This window comes from Lepidochelys kempii, chromosome 11 (genome assembly GCF_965140285.1).
Source record: "Lepidochelys kempii isolate rLepKem1 chromosome 11, rLepKem1.hap1, whole genome shotgun sequence".
NCBI classification, from domain to species: Eukaryota; Metazoa; Chordata; order Testudines; family Cheloniidae; genus Lepidochelys; species Lepidochelys kempii.
Window position 1 is genome coordinate 41,847,977 of NC_136390.1, and position 26,107 is coordinate 41,874,083.

The following is a 26,107-nucleotide window of genomic DNA, read 5'->3' on the forward strand; positions in this document are numbered from 1 at the left end:
AATTCATTCATCTGAGAAAACAGAGACTGTCCCCTGAACTCCCTTAAGGGCAACTCAATTAAACACTTGGGCTGTTCCTGTCACTCACAGCACTTTGGCTTTTGCCCAACTTTACTCCACCAATGCTGCCTTAAAAAGTCACAAATGACCTATTCCTGGCCAAATCAAAGGATTCTTCATGGTCATCCTCTGATTTTTCTGCTACATTTGACACCACCATTCTCTCTCTTGTGCTGAACCCCATCCCCTCTGTTGGATTCCTGGACTCAATACTCTATTACCTTCTCCACTGCCTTTTTCGGTGTCTCTACCACTTAACATCTCCCACTCTCTGTGTGTCTCACTGATCTATCCATCTTTTCTCCTTCTACACTCTCCCCCGGGGGCCCACTCTCACTTCTATGAATCTTTAAGATCAGTATCCCAAATCTATCTTGGCACCCCAACCTCTCCCCAGTCTAGTCATGCACTGCTGATTGAGACATCTTCCTGCATGTCCTGCCACCAACTCTCACAACATAGTTAAAAAACTGCTCTTTCCTATGAGCCCTCCACCTCTTTGGTGTAGCTGAAAACACCATTCTCTCGGTTACCCAGAACTCATAAGCTCAGTATTCTACTGCAACCCCTCTCCCCCGTTCATCAAGGCCATTGTCACATCTTCTTTCCATTGCTGACCCTTCCCTTGCCCAACAGGAATTTCAAGGGTCAACTATATCAGAGCAAGGTCAGCAAAAAAATACAACTATTTTCATTATGAAGTTTGTTGAAAAAAAAAAAACTGGAGCTATTAAACATGTGTTATCACACCCTGTTATGTAGCACATATCACATCTTGTTACGTAGCACAAAGGAATGCAGTAAACGCCAAGTCAAAAGAAAAAAATAGTGTTTTATTAACTACCACACTGTTATAATACACTTTAAACGTACAATAAGGTAGCCTTTAAATTTGAGGTGGTTTTAAGGATAATGAACAGATTTCCACATGTTTGTAAATAGGTGAACTGCTGTAATTATTGTTGTACATTTTTGGAAAATGGTATAGAACTTACAGACTGGCTATGTAACTTTATTTTGTACATTTTTTCTATAATTGAAAATATAAACAGTAATTAAAAATAAAAAGAAAATTCAGCATAATAAAAAACATATATGTTTATCAGTTAAATGTACTGGATACATACAATTTAAGGGAAGAAGCGAAAAAGGAAAGATGGTTGATATTTAAATGCAGATTGACTAACCAAAAGCTAAACAACAAATTTAAAAAAAAAAACCTTGTAAAACCCCTACTTCACTATGACTAATATCCATATGGTTGGGAGTATTGTCACTATGGAAGTGATTTTCTGTTATATTTGCATATGTTATATTTTTACTGGTAAATTACATGATGGCTTTCAAGGCCCTGGCAGACAGATGTTTTTGGAAACAAGATTTGATAAAAATCACTGCTGAGACGCAATACACCTAATTTTTGGTCCTCCAGTGTTCAAGAAAAGGGATATATTTCACTATAACATTTGCCTTACCACCCAAATGCCTCAACCTATACATTTTTTTAAACATTTTAAACTTTTTTTAACATTGGTTATATTGCCGAACTTGGTTATTGAAAGAATATTAACAAGACATCATTTTGGCAAATTAAATCTTAAACATGGCTTTTCAACAGGATTTAAAAGGTGAGTATCCCTAGAGTTCCATGTTAAAATGTAGTTTTCAAAATCTTACAAGAGTAATGCTTAAAATATTGTACATAGTTAACCTAATTAAAATAATTAGCTTCAAAATGACAAGCTGATGAGCTAAGTAAAGCCTACACTATGTAACATTTGCTTGGAAACTTGATTTGTCAGTTATGCATAATAAAAATTCCAGTCATCAAGAAAATTACAAAATTTCTTTTATCATAACATGATTTCTTTTCACCCATCAACTTCTTTTTATCTTACAATAGATAAATACCAACATGTTCTCATTTTTACACTAAACCACACAGGATTGATGCATTTGGTTAGACTACCATTCCCATCATTAAATTCATTTTTTAATATAACTTGGTAAAATTTCATCTCTTCTAGATTCCAAAAGTACCTACAAAACCCATGCAATTTTACCATTTTAATATACTATGGAATATCATACAAAGTAAGGCATTTCAGTGTCATGTATAACCAAGTTACTGTCAATCCAAAAATTTTTGCACATCAATAAAAAGATATCTAAGAACTTAGGAACAATATTTTTCTCACTACTGTATAAAAATAACCACAATTAATAGGTATCTTGTGTAATATTTACTCCATTGTCTCATTTCCAGAAACTGTGACAAGCTGTAAAGGTATTTCAGTGTTGGTGAGAATATCTTGATTGCTGGTGCCAGATGTATTAACAGTCCCTATTCCTGAAACAGAACCTTGTTGAATATTTGCAAGGATAAGTGTTGTTCCTCCTGCAGTAATCAAAGTATCATCAGGTGTTGCTTCTACTGATGCCAACACTGTACTGCTAGAGTGAATACCTTTTTTATTCTGATGTGTTTTAATGTGTTTGGCAAGGTGGTCACTCCTCATAAAGCGTTTTGAACATTCCGGACAGACAAACTTCTTCTCTCCTGTCACACAAGATAATAAAGAGAAATTATCTTCATGTACAATAAACCATATAGCCATAAATCATGTTGATGAGAAAGGCACTGGCGGGACACTGTCAACTTCACATCCTTTTAAAAAAAAAGGTTCTCTCTCTCACTCACACACACACCCCCGTATCCCCCACACACTTTAAAAAGATTTTTAAAGCGTTTTCTGTTCCTTTGGTGAGGTTACAAAGGGTTTTTTTTGGCATCAACCAACATGCTTGGACCCATTTGCTCCCTCTTCAGTTTCATTGCTACTGTAACCTCTTGCCAGGTACGGAGAACAGAGTGCAGATGCATTCCCCCAGAGCAGGGCTTGAGGCTGATGCACATGACTAGTAGGTACATTAATTATACAAAAAAACACTGTCAAAAGCATAAAATATGCTATTTAAAAATTTTATTTTTTTAAATTGCTTTCAGTTATCGTAATCCATGGGTTACTTGTAACAATAGTATGTGCAAAATTTTCAAATGGTACTGTGATTTTCACATTCACAGTGTCCCTTTAAGCTCTAAGAGTTCTGAAGCCCTTATCAGTTCATGATGTACTCGATATTGTAGAAAACAAGTTATTTTTAATAGAAACAGATTTCAAAATTAAATATTTGGTAATTAATGGGGGAGGGGGACATCTAATTATTATTAGAAAATAAACAGATCACATAGCAACTTTGCTCTCAGATACACTAGCACAACTTTCATGAAGTCAGTGGAAGAGTAATCAGTGGCAAAAATTTGGCCGATTTTAAGAGATTTTTATCCTTTACATTCCTCCAATCAAATCTGCCAAAATCAAATATTGATAACCTGTATGTGTTCTTCTGTGTCGCTGTAACTCATCACTGCGAGTGAACCTTTTACCACAGAACATCCAAGTACAAACAAATGGGCGCTCTCCAGAATGCCAGCGGAGATGAGCTCTCAAATGTGAAGTCTTCCCATAAACTTTCCCACACCCTGGGATGTGACAGATGTGTTGTTTCTTTTTTCCCAAATTAGAGCCTCTGTTTAAAAAAAAAAAAAAACATACTAAAATTATTCAGCAAATCTAAGTTATTTCTCCTGAACAATATATATTTTGTATGATTTAGAAAAATGTATCCAAATAGTTCTGTATGTTAATCTGAATGGATTTTCAGAGTAACTCCACATATAATGAAAGCTCTGTGAACTCCACAGGAAGATGGACCTAAATTCTGTAGCACAGTTCCTGGATTCTGCAGCACTTTGATGCAGTAGACTGGAAATTCAGCAGCAACTTCATTGAAATGACAAAGTGCAGGCTTTTAAAGAAACATGAAATTGAAAAATACAATCATTACAGTAGTCCAATATCAAAACAGATAGCAGAAAGTCCATTTAATTTATAATCTCCATATTTTCAGGATTTTAATATTGCAAAGACTTGTGTATTTGCAAAGAACAACTGCACTGCTGAAGTTGTGAAAGGGGAAGCTGGAGATTTTGGCAGCGAGGAAGGGGACAAAAAGGGCTTTTGGCACCTTGGGGAGGCACAGAACGCTATTTCAGATTGTAAAATAAAGAAATTAGCTGAATGTTTCGCTAAAATGAGCAGAAGTGAAATAGTTAATGATTTTGACATTTATATTGTCAGACTTAAAGCCAGATGAGATGAATGGATCAATCTATCTATACCTAAGTTATCATTTCCAGCTGTCCGCTGACTCAGGAGGAAAAAAAAACTGAAATGTTTTATACTTTGTTAGTGTTTTCAAGATTTCCTCACAAAAATGAAGGCGGAATTGCCCCTCCCACCTATCCCCGTTTTTTTAAATGAAAGCTTCAATTCCAGAGAACAATTCTGTAGAAGTGGTTTGACTCCACAAAAAACCGAATAGCCGTAAAACTACGGAATACACAGGGCTCAGAATATAATGCACTGTAGCAATTCAGTCGAAGAGGAAGTGGCATAACTATGTTCCTGAATCAATTCCATAGTCATATGGGCCTATCTGGTTCCCAGTCATATGTCTGCTCCCATCCATCAAATCTCTCTTGCTCTAACCCTTACAGCATCATACAAAGTTCAGTTATCTGCCTTGTACTTTTTTTCTTCCTTGTCCCTCTTAGATCAACTTACTTATTACTTTTATGCTTATGATACCCAGTTGCACATATCTTTAGACAGAACTGACTCTTCCATCTTCACCAGTCTTGACCAAGAACACTTTTCACTTGGGATATTTAACTGAAAAATGAAGATGAAGTGAGATGTACTTTTTCTGGCCGACAGGAACATCTCAAACATCTCTCTCTTCTACTTCAAATCTCAACTGAGTCCTTCCATTTGCCCCTAACTTTAGTTTTAACTTTGGCTGCTAGGATAAGTCTACACAGCAAAAAAGACTGGCAGCAGCAAGTCTCAGGGTGCGGGTCACCTACTTGGGTTCACAATGAGGGGCTAAAAACATCAGGGTAGACGTTCAAGTTCGGGCTGGAGTCCAGGCTCAGACTCCACTGCCTCCTGTGCAGTCTGAGCCGGAACATCTACACTACTATTTTTAGCCCTGCAGCGTGAAGTCCCACGAGCCCAAGTCAGTTAACCCAGGCTCTGAGACTTGCTGCCATGGGGTGATGGTGCTCTGTAGATATATCCTTAGCTCACCACCTTCTCCTGCATCTCTGCTGGTTAAGATTTTTTTAAAAGAGTCTAAAGTTAGGCTTCTAAACCCTATTAAGTCACCCAAATAAACAGACTAATTTAAATAGTGCCGAGTACTCAGCTGATTCCAAAGGGATTTAGAAACCTAACTTTAGGGAAAAAAACATTTTAATTGCTGAGATCCTGAAGATGGCTGGGAACCACAGTCGCTCATAGTGTAAGTAACTTATGCTGCCTGCAACAATTCCATATTGACTCACCCATCAGCTGAGAGTAGCCTGACTCCAAGAAAGAGACCTAATTTATTCCTCATCATCTTTTAATGTGACCATGCTCTCCCAATCCTCAACTCAACGGATTCTGTCTTCATTTCAGAATGCAGTTCAAGACCATCTTTGTTTTGAAAACCACTTATTCTGTACTTGTTCCAGTCTCTCTTTTCTCCCCTAAGTGCTGGTTCGCTGAGTGTCTAGCACTTGCCTTTTGTATATATTCCTCCTCCTTCTCCTCTCCCCACCCAAGTATAGTCATGGCAGGTGGAAGTATTCTCCGAAAGCTCTTGCCATCTCTGATCATTATCCTTATTTCATATAATCAGAAAACATGTTCATCCCTTGCTTATGCCTTCCACACTACTTACTGATTTATAATCCAATAGTTTGATATGTTCTGTATACTTTATCTTTACACCACTGTTCAGCAACATATGCCATATTCCATCTCCCTATCTTGTAATTAACACTAAAACATTTTGGGAGAGTGTCTGTGTAAGACATACAAAATTACATCCAAAAAGATTTCATTAGAAGAATTGTTAGGTTGTTAAGAGAGTTAAGGTTGCAAAGTCAAACACTCAGAAGTATCTGAGGAAGGATGGTCCAGTGGTTAGAGCACTAGCCTGGACTGTGGAAAACATGGGTTCAGTTCCTGCTCTGCCAAACATCGTGTGTGACCCATGGTAAGTCACATAGGCCCAGAGCCTCACAGGTATTTAGGCATGTAACTCCTATTTGATTTCAATGAAATTGATTTGAAATCAAATAGGAGTTAGATGCCTACATACCTGTGAGAATCTGGACCTTTTTCTCTCTGTGCCTCAGTTCCCCAATTGTTAAATGGGGATAACTAGCGTTTAATGGGGATAAACAGATTGTAAGACAATCAGATACTATGTGATGGGGACCAGATAAGTACCTAACGTAGAAAAGTTAGAAAATGCCAGCATCAAAGTTGCCTATATGACCTTAATGAATATGACAAGAATCTGGATGACACAGTCTGTAATTACAGAGTCACATTCTACCTTTTCCACAGTATCCCTGTCTCATTCAGTATACAGGAAGGACAGCACTCACTGAATGGGAAGCTATTCAATACTTTTTCTTCATATTTACCATTCAAGGTATGGTTCCACACCTTATTTAGTGCATAACCATTTAAAACCTATATTAAATATAGAATTATTAATTTCCTAATGGGCTTTGCTCATCATGCACATTCATCACTGTATTATCTGAGCTCTTCAAACAAGTAAATTGATATTAATGTCCCCATTGTACAGACAGGGAGATTAAAGCCAAAACTGTCAAGCATCCAATGATTCTGAATGCCTAGCTTGAGCTACCAAAGACCTTCCTGTTCAGAGTACTTTATAAGTTCAAAGCACAGCTCCAATTGACTTCAGTTGCAAGTTTGAGTGCTCTGCATTTGTGAAAAGTAGGCCTCAGATGTCTCAAACTGGACAGAGACAATCAGTGGCTACCTGTGAAAAGTCTGGTTTTAGTGGCTTGCCCAGCATCACAGAGGAACTTTGTGGCAGAGGCAGGGACAGAATCCAATTCTAAGGCATTCAATTGCCTTAACCATGACACCATCTCTTCTCTTCCTTCAATATCCTGTCTCATTCACTAGATGCTTTCCAACTTCTGCTACAAATGAAGCAGGGGTCCCAGAGACAATAACCTCATTCACTACACAACCCCAATTAATTCCCTGAGCATAGGCCATCCTGTCCTCTGAAAAGTAGGCCTCAGATGTCTCAAACTAGACAGAGACAATCAATGGCTACCTGTGAAAAGTCTGGTTTTAGTGGCTTGCCCAGCATCACAGAGGAACTTTGTTGCAGAGGCAGGGTCTTGAGGCAAAAATAGTATGTGATCATGTATTGAACATTGTATGATAGTGCATGCCCATAAGGAGCCAAATTAAGGTTGCACAGACAACCTTAATTCTGGCATTTCTAACTTTTGAGCACTTGACTTTGCAACCCTAACATTCTTTTAAAAATGTATTTTCTTAAGTTTTTACAAAAGCAAACTCCATAATGTAGAACTAAGCTGGCCCCTCAGGAGTCATTGCCAAGGCTGGGACCTTAGACCAGTGGTCTCCAAAGTGGAGTGTGCGCACCCCAGGGGGTGCGCCAGAGGATCCCAAAGGGGGCGCAGCAGGAGGAGTGCCGCCGGACGGCACTCCGCTGTTTTTTTTCTTTGGCGGCAGGTCTTCCCGCCTTCTTTCTTCGGCGGCACCATAGGGGTGCGTGATCCAAAAACTTTGGAGACCATTGCCTTAGAACATCAGTACAGACTTCAACCACTGGAGCTAACTGAGGAATTGGTAGCAATAGTAGGCAGTTTTAAATGGTCACCAGTCATTAGAGGAGGAAAAGACATACATTTTATCCGTAGGTATACAGTTATTTACTAGACAGCATATGAATACCGAAACTCAAAAATCCTGTGTTCAAATCCAGGCTCTGGAGGAGAATGCACTCTATTGGTTAGACAGTTTCACCCTCAAACCACTCCTCCTCACACCCCTAGTTCCTGTCCCAGTGTCCCTCTTATCTACCCTTTCCTCCCCCTTTCCCTCCCCCACAAACCAGCACCACTTGTTTACTCTCATCTCTTCCCGAGCTCCCATCTCGGGCTCTCCCAACCACCACCCTCTGAAGTCCAGCCAGGCTACTTTTTCCATGCTGACTGGGCACCAGCAGATTGCAGAAGAAACCCTGAAAGCACAGGAGAGATGCTATTCCTGCTCTCAGTTTTGATGCCTGGTGTTATAGCAACCCCTCACTACTGGGAGGAGCATTTGCAGGGAAAGTCCTTCTTAGCCCCTGCAGCCCTCAGATGAAGCAAGTTCAGTCACTCTGTGAGGATGGTGCATGCAATATCTAGCTGGCATACAGGAGCATGACTGTTGCAGAAGAAATCTTCAGAGAATTTAACTCCCAGCCTATAGCAAACCTTTACTGAGCATGTGCTAATTCTGATTTTTCAGAAGTGTATTTGTCCAAATCTGAGATTTTCATGGGGGCGGGGGGACTCAAAAAGGCACGTCACTGGCAACAAGGCAACCCCCTTAGCAAATTTCAAGTCCCAATTCCAAAGCATGGAGATGCTAAAGCTTCTCAATGAAACAGATATAAGTTTAAGGTGGGAAAAATCAACATATTTTAACTTAATTATGTTCTCAGAAACTACTGAACCAGTTTTACTGAAACTTAAAAAAAAAAAAAAAAAAAAAGTCAGCCTGAGGCAGACACCAGGGATAGGAAACTTCAGCCCAAATGGTAAGAGTCCAGTGAAGTTATAAGCACCTGAAAATAGGGTTTTATAATACAAAGAGTTGAAGCTACTTTAACTATAAACACTGCTAACAGCTCTGCCCATAATTAAGTTGTATTGTATCATTTTGCCAGGAAATACTTTGGCTGTCTAATCTAGGTACTTTCCTTGCAAGCACATCAACAAACCAACAGAGAAGATGTGGAAGCAACAGGGCAGCCAGACTTAGCTAGCCTCTCACAATCCTTAGACAGTAACAGGTTTGTAGAACCTTAGGATGTCAATATGTCCTCAAAACAGAACCAAAAAGTTTATATTTGATTTTCAAATAAATTAGGTGCCCATTTAAAATGGTTACCGACATGGTTGCCAAAATGGACATGAAAATTCCAGTACAAAGGCTATTTTCCAATATACAATAGTTTCAAATACAATAATGCTATCCTAGATATTTCCATTTCAGAAAGGCAACAACTTCTTCCCTCCCCCTCCAGTTTCCGACACCCACAACAAGATCCTTTACTGAAAATATGTCAAAACACAATAGGTCTCTAAAGAGTAAAAATGTTGCAAGTAAAAAAAAAAAATCCAGGCTTGTCTCAGCTTTTCATACCATTCCCTTCACTATAGGAGACAAAGCTGTTGAAGCCTTTGTTTAATCAATCAGGAAATACACAAACACAGGACTTAATCAAATGCTTGAAAATTGAGATATGGTAGGAAGCCAATCTCAGATCTGCATATATAGAAAACTCAACACACTTTCGTATTATTCAGGGCCATGTTCTGCCACCCTTACTCATGCTGAGTAGTCCCATTCATTTCAGTGCGACAACTCAACAAGCATGGAGTAAAACTTGACTCACTAGAGTGTAGAATCAGACCCTTCCCCTGTAAACACAAAATAAGAGCTGGAGATGTTTTATTGCATAAACTCAGTGCCCAAAGATCTCCCATAGCTACAGTCAAGAAGTTTATAACTGAGTTTCTTGTCTTTTCTCATTATTTGTTTTCCGCATAACAAGTATTATATGGACCTAAATAGTTGCATACCTCCCACCACCTTCTTTACAGTTGGGACAGGTGCAAGCAACTCGTCGCAATCTTTTTCCTTCTTGATGTGTTTGGTCCCCTTCCTCATCTACTACCTGTACTCTCAAATGCGACAGATCATTGGTATTCAGTGTAGAATCGCCACTGAGCTGCCACTCTTCTGGATCAGGTTCCTCTTCTTTAATCCTAATATCTAAGGGAAAGAACAAAACACAAATCCATAAGTAGCCCATTGAACAGAGAGAAGCAAACCATAATGATGAAATCTCTACTGCAAAGAGCACTGTGTGTCATTCTAAAGTCAACAGTTTTTAGTGTGCTGACATTGCTGCTGTGCCTTTGTAGCCTATTCCATATTTAAAATGTGTATATAACTTTAAATTTCAAAGAGCAAGCCAAAACTAGAATACATCTAAAACTTAAAGTCTGAACTGTTCTTGGTAGAGAAGGCCACCAAGACCATGTCTTTTGGTTGTGGCTCAAAGAGTAGAGTCCTTACAGGGGTTTGCACAGCCTTTAACTAGATCAGTTTAAAAAACAGATTTAAGTTAAACTGGTGCAACTTTCCCATGCAGACAAAACCTAAAGTTAAAAAACGTTAATACTATACTTATTCAGAAACTTAGTGAGTGGTAAAAGGTAAATTAAAATGCTTGAAAAATAAATACAAAACTATTCAAAATGTTACATTATCTGAATGCATGTATTTGTAATTTTAAATACAAACTGAAAGATTCAGTGTTTGTTTTATAAACCTGTGAGACCCAAGTTCAGAGCTTCTGCAAGATAGAACACCACCCTGAACAAGTACATCAGAAAATGGAGTTACATTCCTAGTACTGCTTTAGTTTGTAATTTTGATGTGTGCAAGAAAAAACTGCACAAACCTGAACCTGAGTAGCGGTGGGTGACTGAGGAACAGGGGAAACTTTTTCAGAATAACAATTTTCTGCATTTGAAGACCTTTTCAGTTAGTTTTATTAAAAAACACAGCAAAGTTCTAGTTTCTTTAAATTAACAGCTATATTTAAGCAGTGTCTTGCAATATCTTTTTTATTTGCAGAACTCCCACCAAAGGGCAATTCTGAAACGCTAAGGACGCAGGGAAAAAAAAAGAATTACTATGAACCTTCAGTAATTTACTGTATCATCTTGGGGTTTAAATTTACACAAGCAGCTAAATCAAGCCCCCCTAGAAATTAAAGTCAAAACAAGTATTTCAGTATTGTTTGCATTTTTGTATTGTTTCTAAATTATAACCATTTCTTTAGATATTTTTAAGAATGAGACCATCCTACGTTCTAAGCACATACACAAACACAATAAAAAGTATAATTTACAAATAGGACTACGCAAAAAACTCCACAGCTCAAAATAAACGGGTTTTCAAAAAGAAACTCCCTGCCACATAAACTGATAATCATTCTCCTCCTCAAATGCTTGTGAGAAGAGCCACGGGAAAGGACTAAAACTTAGGAATATAACCCCTCATTCAGTTTTTTGTGCAGGTAATTGTGCTTCAAGGACTAAGGGAAAACCATGCAGGGAACAGTCAGACATATAAAAAATAATCAAAATGCCCTCACTTGCATTTTAGTATGCCACAACACTGAATGTTGGTATTGCATTTCCATAGTTGCCTTTTGGTGCCTCGATGAACTACAGTGCTCTGAGGCCTGACTGATGAACAAGGCCCTCCTCCCTGTACTCTGACACACAATGGACCTAAATTCTGTTGCAAGGTCCCTAGAACCTATGGCAAACTGATGGAAATTCTGTGGCAGCTTCAGATACACTTTTTTTAATATACAGGTTTTTATTAAGTATGAAACAAGTAGTGCCAGCAATCTTATCCACTGCATTTTTATGCTTCTATTTCACACTGTTCCTTGCTTTCAATTTCAACATGCCATATATATTTTATTAAGATGAAATGAACAGTTCACAAACTCAAAAGCTAATTGTTTCCAGTTTCTAAAAGTGCATGAAGACCCACTGCAATGGCTTCCATTCTGTTCACCTTTTCAAATTTTTCTTGGCATCTGTGGGGCTAGATATAGGTGTGGGTTTGTTTGTTAATGGGTTTTTCGTAAGATGAAAGCTGAGCTTCTAGTCTACAATTCTGCAGCAAGGAGTGAATTCTGCAGTTGCAAAATACAAAGAGCCCTGACTAAAACCTGCAATCTGAGTTTACAAATATCTGATGGACAAAACAGTAAGTAAGAAACTGCTTCAGAGAGCTGAGCTTAGGAAAGGAATACCCTAGTAGTAATCATAGAATCCTAGGACTGGAAGGGTCCTTGAGAGTTCATCTAGTCCAATAATGGGGTGAAACTGAGCAGATGTCAATGCCATGTATGAAAACTGTCCTTAAGTATGGTTTGCTATTGCAGCTACCATGACTAGGTAATCTAATATGGAAAGGATTTTTCTAAAGTTTCTGATATATCAGTCTGGTACCGCTCGGCCATTTGCTTCTCATATGACATGACAAAAGCATCAGTCAAACCGGACCAGAATTAAGGCAAAAGGCTCTGGCCCTTCCCTCTTAAATTCCCATTCCTGTTCTGCCTCAACTGGATTTAAAGTAGTATACTCCTGCATTATTTTTTTAATGAGAAATTAAGAGTTTCATTCCACTAATTTTTGGCTTATCTGCCTCTCCTGCCTGCAGGATTGTCAGCTGATACTATCTCAAAGATATCTGTGGTTTTCAAACTCTGTTGAACCTGTACAGCGGTACAGAAAAATATAGAAGTGAAATTCTGCTCACTTACTAATTTCTTGGTAAATCTTTCTAAAAGCAGTTTGTCTCAGAACCAAGGCTTTTATAAAAGCATGGGTACAAGCTAGCTCCTCAAACCAGCCATTGTTAGGATGACCAAACCAGCGATCTACTTTCCAGAGTGCAGCTACATTAGACCTTTTAACTCAACCATCAAGATCCGGTCTTTAAGCTCAACTGAAAGGTTAAAAATGATAATCTGTCTGTAGAACCCTATGAAGAGCTGTTAAACATTTGAATTCTAATCAAACTCTCTATCATTCAGTCCATTAAGAAGACAGTTGCTGTTTCCGATCCTGTCGATATCTGGGACACTGCGACAGGGGCATGCTCCATTCCTGCTTCTTTCCAGACAAAAACTTTTTAGAGACCTTCTTCAGCTAAAGCATCCAGTGATTTATTTAAAAACTTTGCTCCTACCACCTTTACAGATTGTGCAGCACCTTTAACAGTATCCTGGGGCTTTAAGGCTCCTGAGCCCAGCAAGGGAGAGCCTTCTTGTGGGCCTGGCTCTACCAGCCCAAAGTTCTTTCACTTTCTCTCTCCTCCCTTCATTTTCTTCCTATGCCCTTGTACCTTCCGAGTTAAAGAAGTGATAGCTTTTAACTCTCTCCAGCCTATCAAAATTGGCACAGTTCCCATATTTAAGTGTGCATGGGGCATTTACCTGAAATTGCTGTGATCAAAGTGCTGGATCTGCTGCTTTTCCCCAGTACTTTGTCACGGACACAATCTTAAACCCCAGAAAGTACTGAGAGGAAGAACCTGTCTACTTTATGGTTTCTGCTTGAGTACTTCTATTTATGCAGAATTATTATTAAACTACTTAAGAATTAATCTGGTCACTTTAGACCTCACTTCAGGTGAGCTCCCCATTACTGTAGGGAAAGGGGGGTACCCCCACACAGTTGATGCAATTCATCCATCCACAAATGCTTTTAGTAAGCATCACTGGATTTGATGAACTGTATAATTGCAATTAACACAAATGCAGCCTCTTCCCCTGGACACCAAAATCATCCAGTCTGCCTGCTCAGTTAAGCTTTACAAGTCTCCCAACAGAGAGTTAGAATTATTGTTCTCAGACACCACCCCAAGTCAACTTCCTCATGGGTATCACAGTTAAGTCAGAGAAAGGTCTTAAGAGTGCAGACATTCAACTTGCATTTCCAGTTAATTAATTCTATATAGCTGGGTCCCTTTGAAAGTCTGAGAACTTTTTAAATAAACGAGACAAAAGGTCACCACTTTGTCCTCTTATAGGATGTCAGGCCTCTGTGATTCAGTCTCTCTCTTTTCCTTCAATGTAGCAATGTCCTCCACATCTCTGTGTGTAATACAGCTCTCAGCGTCATAGCTTTCCTTGCTTATACTTCTGGATGGGAAGAAACTTTGCTGAATCATATTAGGCAAGAGTCAGATTTCTTGGGTGAGATTTTTGTTTGTGCTAATCTAAACTAACTTCCTCCTCTAAGTCTCCCAATAGCAGTAGTCTTCTGTGTCTCAGACTAAACTCTTCAGAACAGGAACTCCTTATGGGTGTGGCAGTTACATCATTAGTACTTAATATGGGTCATCTTTCAGGAATCCTTGCTGAAAACTACATCAACTTGCTGATGATCAGGAAAGCCTATCATCAGTTTCAAGCAGAATATTTGCCTTTTATAAAAGTTAGGCAAAACCCCTTGTTGGGTAAACCGATCCTTTTGCTTCAACTCCACCCAAATTTGAAGCTGAAGCATCCAGCGAAATAAAGGAGCTCTAGAAGCTCCAAATATAACTGGTGGAACATTCCCCCAACTATGGAACCTGGCTGTCTTCTTAAGACCCTGTTGCAAATACCAGCATAGTCAGTCTTACAGGAGTTGGTGGAACCAAATTCCTGGAAGCACTGCTGCCCACTGGAAGCTGATGCCATACTGCCATAACTCAAAAGGCCTTCTAGAGCTGCTTAAATTACACCATATGCTATGCAGGCCTCTGGAGCAGCCCATCATCAGAAGGGTGCAAAGGTGGCCTAAAATCACCTTAGCACCCCACTTCCTTGACTCAGAGTCACAGCACAGATTCTTTTAAACAAAGCAGGTTTAAGTCATTCCCACGTTGATTTTTCCTGCCAAGACCTCTGTTCAAGGTTCTGTATTTCTCCTACAACACTAAATCCTAAACCAATGGAAGGAATTTCAGGGTATATCACTCCTGCAATACTTTGGGCCCACCGAACTCCATGGAAAGTCTACCATTGTCTTTAACTGGCTTTAAATCAGGTCTTAATTTATTAAAATAATCAGTTGTTGCATGGAGACTAGAAACCCCAAAGGCTAAACTCAGGTCTTGGTAGGCAGTCTTTCATTTCACAATTAAAGTAATGAGTTTTAAAGTACTGTATCAATAATCAAGATCAGCAAAAGTGCATTTAAAACCATTCTTGCAAAGCATGCCACAAAATACCTGTTTTAAAGGACCACATGTATTGCTTCATCAGTCAGTCATTTAAAAATAGTCTTAATAGAGCTTAAGTCAGTATCACAATACATATTATGTGACAAAGAATACTTACCATATAGTAATTATGGTTCTTCGAGATTGGAATCTGCATGGATAACCTCTCTTGGTGTGCATGCGAGATCAGATTTTATTTTTTGAATAGCAGTGTCCACTGAGCCCTACCTGTGCCATGAATGCACACTCAAGCCCCAAAATTGAAGGCATAAAAAGCGGGATGGCCACAACTCTCACTCAGTTTGTTCCCCACAAAAATTCCACAGGAGAAGGGCTCTGATCAGCAGGGACGGAGGACACATCTTAGAATCTGTATGGACAGCGCATCTCCAAGAACCAGTTACTGTAAGGTACGTAGCCACTCTCTCATCCTCAAGTGATTGTCTTGGTGACAATCAAACAGTGCTACCGGTGCTAGGATGTGAGTGAATGGAGGCCTCCTTGAAAAGTATTGTACGACTGCCCTACCAAAACGAACATCCAACCTGGAGGCTTGCACTAAGGAATAAGTGAGTGGTAAAGGTGAGGATCAAGCTCCACATCGCTGTTCTAAATATCTCTGATGTGGGGAAGTTACCCAAGACAACCAGAGGCCCCTGGAACAAGCTCTAACTTGTCAAAGTGGCTCTTAGTAATAGCAGCAGCAAAGCTGAAAGTAAAACTTAATAGGCAGCAAGCAGGAGCATAAACGGAAAGGACTAAGCATGTTTGGCGTTGCTGATCTGAGGCCCATACACAAAACATTTCTAAATAATATGGGAGCAGAAAACTGCTGTTGTGAAATGTGTCAAGTTTAAAAATTCATACTGACAGTTCCTTTATAAACAATGGTTCACAGTGTTCCACCAGAAATACTGAAGTTTTCTGAGAACTAACCTGAGAGCTACAAATGTGTGTATTCTGTTTTTTAGTCATTACCAAGATGTTAAAATTTTTGGTTTTTTTAGAGCTACAAATGTGTGTATTCTGTTTTTTAGTCTTTACCAAGATGTTAAAATTTTTGGTTTTTTTAAAGCCACATTTCATATGTTAGCCCTCAACCTCTTATTTGTTTCAGTCAGCGTACGCAAGAAAGATGCCAGAAAAGTTTTATATTAATAATGTGGTGTAGTTATCTTGGAGGTGAAAGATACCTGGCAAGATATTAAAGTTTGTCACTTGAGCAAGTATTTATCCAGAAAACTATTTGGCCCTTTTAAGGCCAAATTTAAAATTACTAGTTTATGCTACTTTTATGTCAGTGTGATAAGGACCTCAGGCTCTGGCATGGATAGGATTAAATCTCCTTCATGAGCAGACCACCTCTCCTGCTCTCTAATATCCAGCATGAGTTGATTAGCACAGGGGTTCTCAAACTGGGGATTGGGACCCTTCAGGGGATCACGAGGTTATTACATGGGGGTCTTGAGCTGTCAATCTCCATCCCAAACCCTGCTTTGCCTCCAGAATTTATAATGGTGTTAAATATATAAAAAAGTGTTTTTAATTTATAAGGGGGGGGGTCTGCATTCAGAGACTTGCTATGTGAAAGGGGTCACCAGTAAAAAAGTTTGAGAGCCACTGGATTAGCAGGTATGAATGATGATGAGCTTCACTGGCAGCAGGTACCTAATTCTCTGAGTAGCTGTCTTCCTGCAGATCTATATACACACTGTCGGGAGAAAAAGGACTGGGACTGAGAGGACAACTCCTTCCTCAACAGATCTTAAATTAAACAAGCTTTACATTATACCATTTACTTTGGAATTATAGCTGGAATTATATTTGGATAAAGTCAGCAAAATGTTTATAGACCTTCAGGTATAAGTATAAGCCCTTCTGGGGTTTTTTTAAATATAAGGTGAACCTGACGGATGTGCAATATCAGCCCAGCTGTGTACATTCCCTTGGCAAAAGCTACTACTATTCCAACTGCTTTATCAGTTTTCTTCACATTACTTTTGAGAACCAAAAGTACCATCATAAAACTAAATCCAGCTTTTAATGAAGAAATCCTGATCAGAACTGATCAAGTTGTATTTTCTTAAGGGAGTAACCACTCTAAAGTGGGACTCAATAGTTTACAATAACTAATTTGAGAAGCCTTTAAAATTAGATTCCATTCAACTCATCAATTATCTAGAGAAATGTCTTCAGAGGAGCTAACGTACATGGTCTTTTTTTTTTTTTTTTAAGTTTAAGTTTTAAGGGTCTCCAAAAGCAACGCAACAACTTAAAGTCTACATTTGGAGAAGGAGAAATTATATTATGTGACTGAAACGGAATATTTTTGGGGGACAGGTAAGCAGTAATTTGTAGCCTTCAAATACAAATCATGTGCACCTAGCCTCTCGTTTTTACAGCGGGCATGCAATAGGTCATTGATAAGTGCAGGTAAAAGGAGAAAGCTGCGAGAGATCTTTCCTTATGGTTAATTTCTAGTAAGACCATCAGGAACTGAACCAAGAATCTAGGGGAGCAAAATACCTTTTTGACAGTACTTGACATTTTGGAAATTTGCTGTACTTTGTTCTGCACTCCTCAGATCTAGATAGCTTCAGACCCGACTGTCTACTACTTGCTTTTCCCACTCTGGACAATAACAAGCTTAACAGGAGGTAACATGAGCTCTTGTAAACATCCCAAAACAGGATGTTAACTAATTTAAGATGAAGATTTTCCTTCAGAACTGATTCAGTATAATGGAAGGTTCTGTATATATGTAAGGTATTGTACACACTGTTAGAACTCAAAGCAGTAACAACCTATTTTTCAAGTAAAGAGACAAACTGTCCCTTTCTCACTAGACTTAACTTATTTTGCAGTATCTGACTGTTTTTCCTTTTGATTCTCCGCTTTGTTTACTCATGAGGCATTTTGTCTGATGCTGACTAAATCTCTCAGCAGTAAAGATGTCCTCTTCAGAGTCCCTTGAAACCAAGGTAGAGAAGAGCATCTCTTAACAGTAAATCAAGGTTGAAGGGACCAAACTCTAATTGGACCTACATAGTTCACAACTGCATAACAGCTCACATGATTTTATTGAAACTTCACACACACCAATCAGTTCCGGCCTGAGATAAAGCATAAGCAGATGTTATTTTTCCTAGGGCTACAAACCCCAAAAGGAAAACTTTAAAGAGTATAAGCGGAATACAACTTAATTATGCCTTCTGTGAAAGGAGGAGCTTTAGTGCTTCAGTTTGCCTAGTAAAATGAAGAAATGCAATGAAAACCCTTCCCCTCACCTTAAAATTTTGCAATCCTCCTCATATGTGGTAAAGATGGATTCTTTCAACAGCCCAAAATAAAATAACCTGTCACATGTATCTTATTGATTTACCTTCTCTTGTTCTATTACTCACTCCTCATCTCTTCCCCTTTCATTGAAGAGAAAGCAAAAAACCAAACCAAACAAACAAAAAACCAAAAAACAAAACAAAACAAACCTAAGCTTTTTTCGGCCAGAAAAGCATAATTTCTTCTCCAACCCCAGTGATTATTCCCCATACCTATTTTATATGCATATCCTCTAAGATAGAGAAAAATCTATGGTATTGCAAAAGCTACAGAGAGTTATGAATAAAAAGGTAGGAATGGAACACTATACTACAGCAGTAGAAGGTTGTGGTGAATGGAGACTGAGTTTAGCCATTTTAATAGAGAATATCAGATATGTGCAGGAAATCTGAAATACTGGAGGTGAATATTCAATCTGATTCTATTGGTTTGAAGAAACTATGTTGAAAGTTTCTGCGGAGACATGCACCAAATAATATGGATTTAAATTTTTTTATTTGTGATTTTGGGGGAAAGGAGTGGTCTGATATGTGAAGGAAGGACAGATTAAGTTCTCAAAAAGTTTAGGGAAGGGACTTGAAAAACAAAAACTACTAACCCATTTACCATTATCAGAAAGAGAGCAAAAACCTTAACTATAATCTCCACTCAGTCTCAATTATAATCAAATTTTGCTGATCCACTGGTTTACATACAATTTCCTTCTCCTGTAATCCATTATTTCTGTGAACTTTGTCCACATTGCCCCCCTTTACTTACCTTCCTTCCCTAGCCATATCAGAAATACTCCGTCAGGGAAGGCTTGATGGATTGTCCCTGCAGCCATTCAGAAGGCATTCAAACTTTGTGATGTAAGCCATTCCCCTCTTGAAACGGCCCAGAAAGCAAGGGGCCAAACTAACTGACAGTGGCACTATACCATGACAGTCTTCATTTTTCACTCCTTGTGTGCATACTTTTCTCTTTTGGTTTCTGTATGCTTTCCCTTCTCGTCTCTTCTCTCTCACCCTGGATCATGTTTCTAGTACTATATAAGATAATGGATGAGGGCTATATTTTACTTTGTTATTGTTGGTCTAGACAATTTTCCTTAATAACTTAATGGTGCAACAGCACATGGATCTGAGGCCATCTTCACAAGGAAAAGAATTAGAAGAAAGCATTATGGTTTATTATTTTAGAATGAAATTTTGGATTCTGAATGGAAAGCAAAATTGCTGGATACACAATAGTAATAACCATTCAAGCCCAAAACTACCAAGTCTTTGACACTTGGGCCCTGATCCAGCATAGTACTTAAGCACACATTTACCTTTAAGCCCATGAGAAGTCCAATTGATTTAATTGGACCTACTCATGTACTTAAAGTTAAACATGTGTGCTTAAGTACCATGATGAATCAGAGCCTTAATTAACATGATTATCTTAAATCACATAGGCGAAGAGTAAACGGTCTTCAATTTTGGATTTTTAATTCACTGTTGGAAAGACTTTTTCTGAAATAATTACAATTCTTATCTTACCTATGAAGATAAATGTCAAACATTCTAACTTTTGATATCTACAAGCATTATCTTACAAGCGGTTAGCAGTTTATAACTTACAAGCGGTAAGTTATAATAAACTTTAAGCAGTATGTATAATAAACATTGCGCAAACAAGTTGTACTAGACAGTAAAAGTCACTCGTTCTTAAACACAGATACCATGTAGATGTTTGTGCATTTGTTTCACTACTACTTGTAAAAGTTCTGTAACCACAGTTTTGTTCAAATTAAATTGGTAGGAAACAAGATTAACAAAATGCTAGATCAATAATGACAGAGGTTCTCAACCTCTGATACATGACACCTAGGGGTCCATGAACGTTTTCAGAGAAGGGTGGTATCCTGAGAAGCGTTTGGATTTTTCCTATAAAACTTGATAGACTATATGATGAGGGTCCCTGCTAGAAGGGAGGTAAGGTAATGGCACTGCTGCCCTGTAAATCTGATGGTCAGAGTCCCCTCAATTTAGAAGAGAGGTCTCCTGCTTCAGAAAACTTAGAAGCATCTAGAGACACCATTTTAGAAGGTGCTAATGTTGACTACTTCAATTTGAAAAGTCAAAGTAACTTACACTTTAGAGAGTGTATTTGACTACGTTCTGTGAATCAGTTGTTCAAAGTACTAGTATAACTTGATCAGCTAACTGTATTTTGTATGCATCCTCAGCAAATCAATGTAGTTATGATTATCACTGTTCAAACAAAGTACATACAGGAAAAAAAGAAAAAAAAAGAAGCCATTTTTCACAAAGAGTTAGAGTAAGATAAATACCTGCAGGACTGTCAGCATTTTCTCCTGGGTGCAGCTGAATGCCAGCAGAATCTATAGAGTTTACTGTAACTGTCTGTAGATTTGGCAATTGAGCAGTACTCAGACTAACTGGAGTGGAAGTCAAGGCCCCACCTGCTGCAACTTGACCAAGAGTAAGAGTCTGCACAGGTGTTAGAGTTATCTGTTGTCCAGGTGCATTCTGAATCTGCAAGTTTTGCAAGTTTTGCACACCTTGCACTTGAAATGTCTGCCAAGTGATCTGCCCAGAAGGGGTCACTGTTTGTGCCTGAATTAAAAAAGTTCCAGGATTGAGCTGCAGCTGAAGATTTTGTAGAGCCTGTTGTGATATACCTTGACTTGCTTGCACACCATGGATTGTCTGTTGCGCAATACCTTGTACAATTTGGGCTTGACTGGTTGGTTGCTGAGACTCCTGAAGTTGTATGTGTTGTACAATAGGCTGTGCTGTGGAGACCTGAATATTCTGAGCCTGTGTGTCATCAGAGACTGATGTCTGGATGTAATTTCCCTGAAGGTCAGAACTGTGTACTTGCCCACTAGTTGTGGTCAAGCTGTTTGCATTTTGTTCCAATATACTTGTACTGTCTATGGTAACAGGCAGTTGTGATGAAGATGATGTTGGCACAAATAAGTCATTATCATTGGTAGTTTCTGTAATTTCAGGAGAAACTTGTTCACCAGTCCTTTCAGAAGTGTCTGAACTATCCATGGCCTGTCCAGTATTTATCAAATGTCCATCTGCATTAATGCCTGCAGTCATGGTTTGAGAACCACTGTTGAGTCCCAGAGAATCTAGATCAACACTATTGATGGGTACAAAAGTAATATTTCCTGGTAGTCCCAGAGGGACATTAGCAACTACTTGTGCTTGGCCAGGAAAGGAAGAACCACCAATTGCAACTCCCTGAACCTGAACTTGACCAGTCTGTGATAAGAGATTCTGAATATTAGCTGAAGGTGTTCCAGAGGCAATTATGGTTTGATTAGAGCCAGGAATGATCTGAATTTGACCAGTTTCTTGATTTATACCACCATTATCAGAAGAGGTTGCAAAGCCAAGCTGAACCTGCTGACCATCGGCCGTCTGGATCTGGGGTATTACTTGATATTGTACGTTAGACACTGTACCATTTGATGAATCTGATCCTGGTGCAACAGAAAATATTTGTTGATTTTGCAAACTCTGAATGGGAAGGACATACTGTCCACTTGAAGTTACTGTGGCAGCACCTGGAATCTGTACTATATTACCAGCTTCATCCTTTATAGTGGTAGGAGCTGCAGACAGAACCTCCCATCTGTTTGGAGTTCCTGCTAATTGTACAGAAGACAAATCCCCTGTCTGAGCAAAAACAAAAAAGGAAAAACATTTGAAATATAATATACAGATCATATATGCTAAAACAAGCATGCATTACATTCAATATGATATTGTACCAGAGGATGGTATGCTACTGACATACATGCAACGTAACCCACATGAACAGCAGTAGCTGATTCAGAACTTCAAAATATAGCCTTGTAGTCAGCGAGTGCCTAAATATACCACAAAATCAAGTCCCACAAATGAAAAGACTACATAAATTACTCTATCATTAGAAACAAAAAATAGAGCTTTTTCAAAACGCAATATTAAGAATTCAGGTTAACATTCCTAATGCTTACATGTGTGTATTCATTTGAATTCCTGATAGTTAAAACATACCTTATCAGTTTAAAAATCAAATTCCTCCTTACCTGTGCTATTACCACTACAGTACATTAACGTAATTACTTAAATGCTAGTTTACTTTTCATTATTTATGCTATTGATGTTTTCCAGCTTGCTCATCTTGAATAAAGAAACTATTCTGATCTCCTTTAGACAGTTTCACTTTCTGATTCCCATACCAGCAGCAATGACCGACTGTTCGGATGCAAGCACTACAGGGCAATGTTAATCTTTCACATATATGTATGAAAATAGGGCTGTCAAATGATTAAAAAAATTAATTGCACTGTTGAATACCACTTATTTAAATATTTTTTATGTTTTCTACATTTTCAGATACATTGATTTCAATTACAACACAAAATACAAAGTATACAGTGCTCACTTATATTATTTTTATTACAAATATTTACTTTAAAAATATAAACAAAAGAAATAGTATTTTTCAATTCACCTCATACAAGCACTGTAGTGCAATCTCTTTGTCGTGAAAGTGCAAGTTACAAATATAGATTTTTTTTTCATAATTGCACTCAAAAAATAAAACAATGTAAAACTTCAGAGCCTACAAGTCCACTCAGTCCTACTTCTTGTTCAGCAAATCGCCAAGACAAATAAATGTGTTTAAATTTACCGGTGATAATGCCGCCTACTTCTTATTTACAATGTCACCTGAAAGTGAGAACGGCTGTTTGCATGGCACTGTTATACCGGCATTGCAAGGTATTTACATGCCAGATATGCTAAACATTTGTATGCCACTTCATGCTTCGACCACCTTTCCAGAGGACGTGTCCATGCTGAAGATGGATTCCGCTCGATAACATCCAAAGCAGTGCAGGCTGACGTGCTCATTTTCATCATCTGAGTCAGATGCCACCAACAGAAGCTTGATTTTCTTTTTTGGTGGTTCAAGTTCTGTAGTTTCTGAATTGGAGTGTTGCTCTTTTAAAACTTCTGACACATTCCACATTTCATCCCTCTCAGATTTTGGAAAGCACTTCAGATTCTTAAACCTTGGGTTGAGTGCTATAGCTATCTTTAGACATCTCATATTGGTACCTTCTTTGTGTTTTGTCAAATCTGCAATGAAAGTGTTCTTAAATTGAAGAACACAGGCTGGGTCATCTTCCAAGACTGCCTTAATATGAAATATATGGCAGAATGAGGGTAAAACCATAGTGCAGGAGACAAACAATTCTCCCCAAGGAGTTCAGTCACAAATTTAATTAACACATTTTTTAATGAGCATCATTAGCATGGAAGCATGTCCTCTGGAACGGTGGCTGAAACATGAAGAGGTGTATGAATATTTAGCCTATCTGGCACGTAAATACCTTGCAATACCAGCTACAAAAGTGCCATGTGAATGCCTGTTTTCACTTTCAGATGACATTGTTAATAACAAGAGGGCAGCATTATATCCCGTAAATATCTACAAACTTGTTTTTCTTAGCAATTGTCTGAACAAGAAATAGGTCTGAATGGACTTGCAGGCTCTAAAGTTTTACATTGTTTTATTTTTGAGTACAGTTATGTAACAAAAACATTTCTACATTTGTAAGTTTCACTTTCACAATAAAGAGATCGCACTATAGTACTTGTATGAAGCGAATTGAAAAATGTTATTTCTTTTATTTTTTACAGTGCAAATATTTGTAATAAAAATAATATAAAGTGAGCACCGTACATTTTGTATTGCGTTGTAATGGAAATCAACATTTGAAAACATAGAAAAATATCCAAAATATTTATAATAAATTTAATTTGGTATTCTCTTAACAGTGTGATTAAAACTAAGATTAATAGAGATTTTCTAATCGCGTTAATTTGTTTTGAGTTAATCGCTATTAATTGAAAGCCCTAGTAGAAATAGTTTTATTTGATTTTGTAAGCCTCCTTCCCAATAATGAAATCTATATTTTTGACCTAAACTGTCACGCAATGTCAATTTTACAGAATAATTTTTTACATACAAATCAAAACTTGTATTTTTGTCCTTAGTAAAAATAAACTACTTGGAAGTTTCCACGAAAAAGCATATCTACTATTCCCAGAAGCAAACCCTCTGATTTTTTGGCTTTAGGGAGCAGGGAGAAAAAAAGGCAGATCCAATTTGAGGACTCCCCCACCCAGCTTTAACCTTTTACTGTTTTTCCTGCAATAGATACAATCCTTTCTGCAAAAAGGACAAGATTTAAGCTCTTTCAGTCTTTCAGCATCACTACTTAAGAGACGAGAAGAATTTCTGCCAAGCAACACAATGCACGACCCTCCCTTACCAGCCATATCACACGCAGCTTTCCTTTGCTATCTAGTTAGCTCCATAATTTTCAATTACTGTATCATTTTAAGAGAATCCTTGGTTGCTGAAATGCTATGAAAAATATATAGATGATTATCTAAAAACAGACAAAACTATCAAGATGTAGAGACAGTATCTATTCCAAAGTTACTGCCAAAGGTGCAGTAAACAATATAAAAAGAACTGAAAAAAATTGTGGGTAAATATATGGAGCAAGAGAAGCTAACTGATCTCCTGTTCTGCATTAATTAAAAAATAATCATTCTATTATTCACTTTTATTATCTGTTGGAAGAGCAAGGCAAAGAACAACAACAAAAAAATGACTGAGGCTGCAGCAAACCCTAGCTTAGCAGCCTAAATAAGTCAATGAGAAAGTTGCATACGGAATAGCACTACAGTACAACCTCAGAGTTACAAACAGTTCGGGAATGGAGGTTGTTCGTAATTTCTAACTCCGAACAAAACGTTATGGTTGTTCTTTCAAAAGCTAAGAACTGAACAATGACTTACTACAGCTTTGAAACCTTACTATGCAGAAGAAAAAATGCTACTTTTAACCATCTTAATTTAAATGAAACAAACAGAAAGTTTCCTTACCCTGTCAAATCATTTTTTAAAAAACTTTCCCTTTATTTTCTAGCAATTTACGTTTAACACAGTATTGTACTGTATTTGCTTTTGTTGTTGTTGTCTCTGCTACTGCCTGATTACATACTTCCGGTTCCCAAAGAGGTGTGTGGTTGATCGGTCAGTTCATAATTCTGGTGTTCATAACTCTGAGGTTCTACTATACTTGCCAAGGCTACAAACAGGGCTTAGCTTAGTAAGCAGCAGTGTACCTATACACGAAAACCTCCCCTCCGGCACTAATTCAAACCAGACCCACCTCCTATGCAATATAGGAGTGCCATGACCCAAACACCTATCTTTTCTCCTCACCAGGTCCAGTGGCTTTTGTCCTTTTCCTCATGCTGGGAGCTCCCCCCCTTTCTGCAGTCCCCTGAAATCCTTTCCCTCTCTTCAAGTGTTTTGGCTCTCCAACACTCCCCCTCTCCAATAACAAGGTCTACTAGTCACACTACAGAGCAAATGAGGATCTCCAGGCAGGGAGCTTTGAAGCAACCCTGCCATATATGGTATGTGGTTGGCTAGCAGATGCTTCCTGGAAACATCTGCTAGCCAAGCGTGTTGCTCCTGCAGCTGGCTCTTTCACCAACTACAACATGAACCATGAGCAGGGAGGGGCAGAAAAAAGAGCTTCTGGCTACTATCCCAATTTGGTAATATCAGAACAGC

The 26,107-nt window shown here is 38.3% G+C and overlaps 1 protein-coding gene across 1 annotated transcript in view; it reads right to left on the reverse strand.

The window, feature by feature from the left end:
* Positions 1-373: 373 nt before the first annotated feature.
* The window catches only part of SP3 (Sp3 transcription factor), a 35,973-nt gene continuing 10,239 nt past the window's right edge, over positions 374-26,107 (reverse strand). Inside the window, exons 4-7 of the mRNA XM_073305883.2 lie at positions 20,773-22,135; positions 9,890-10,082; positions 3,455-3,651; positions 374-2,620 (exon numbers count right to left, since the gene is read on the reverse strand). Coding sequence (XP_073161984.1) covers positions 2,304-2,620; positions 3,455-3,651; positions 9,890-10,082; positions 20,773-22,135 — 2,070 coding nt within the window. The 3' untranslated portion in view covers positions 374-2,303. The remainder of the gene's footprint in view (positions 2,621-3,454; positions 3,652-9,889; positions 10,083-20,772; positions 22,136-26,107) is intronic.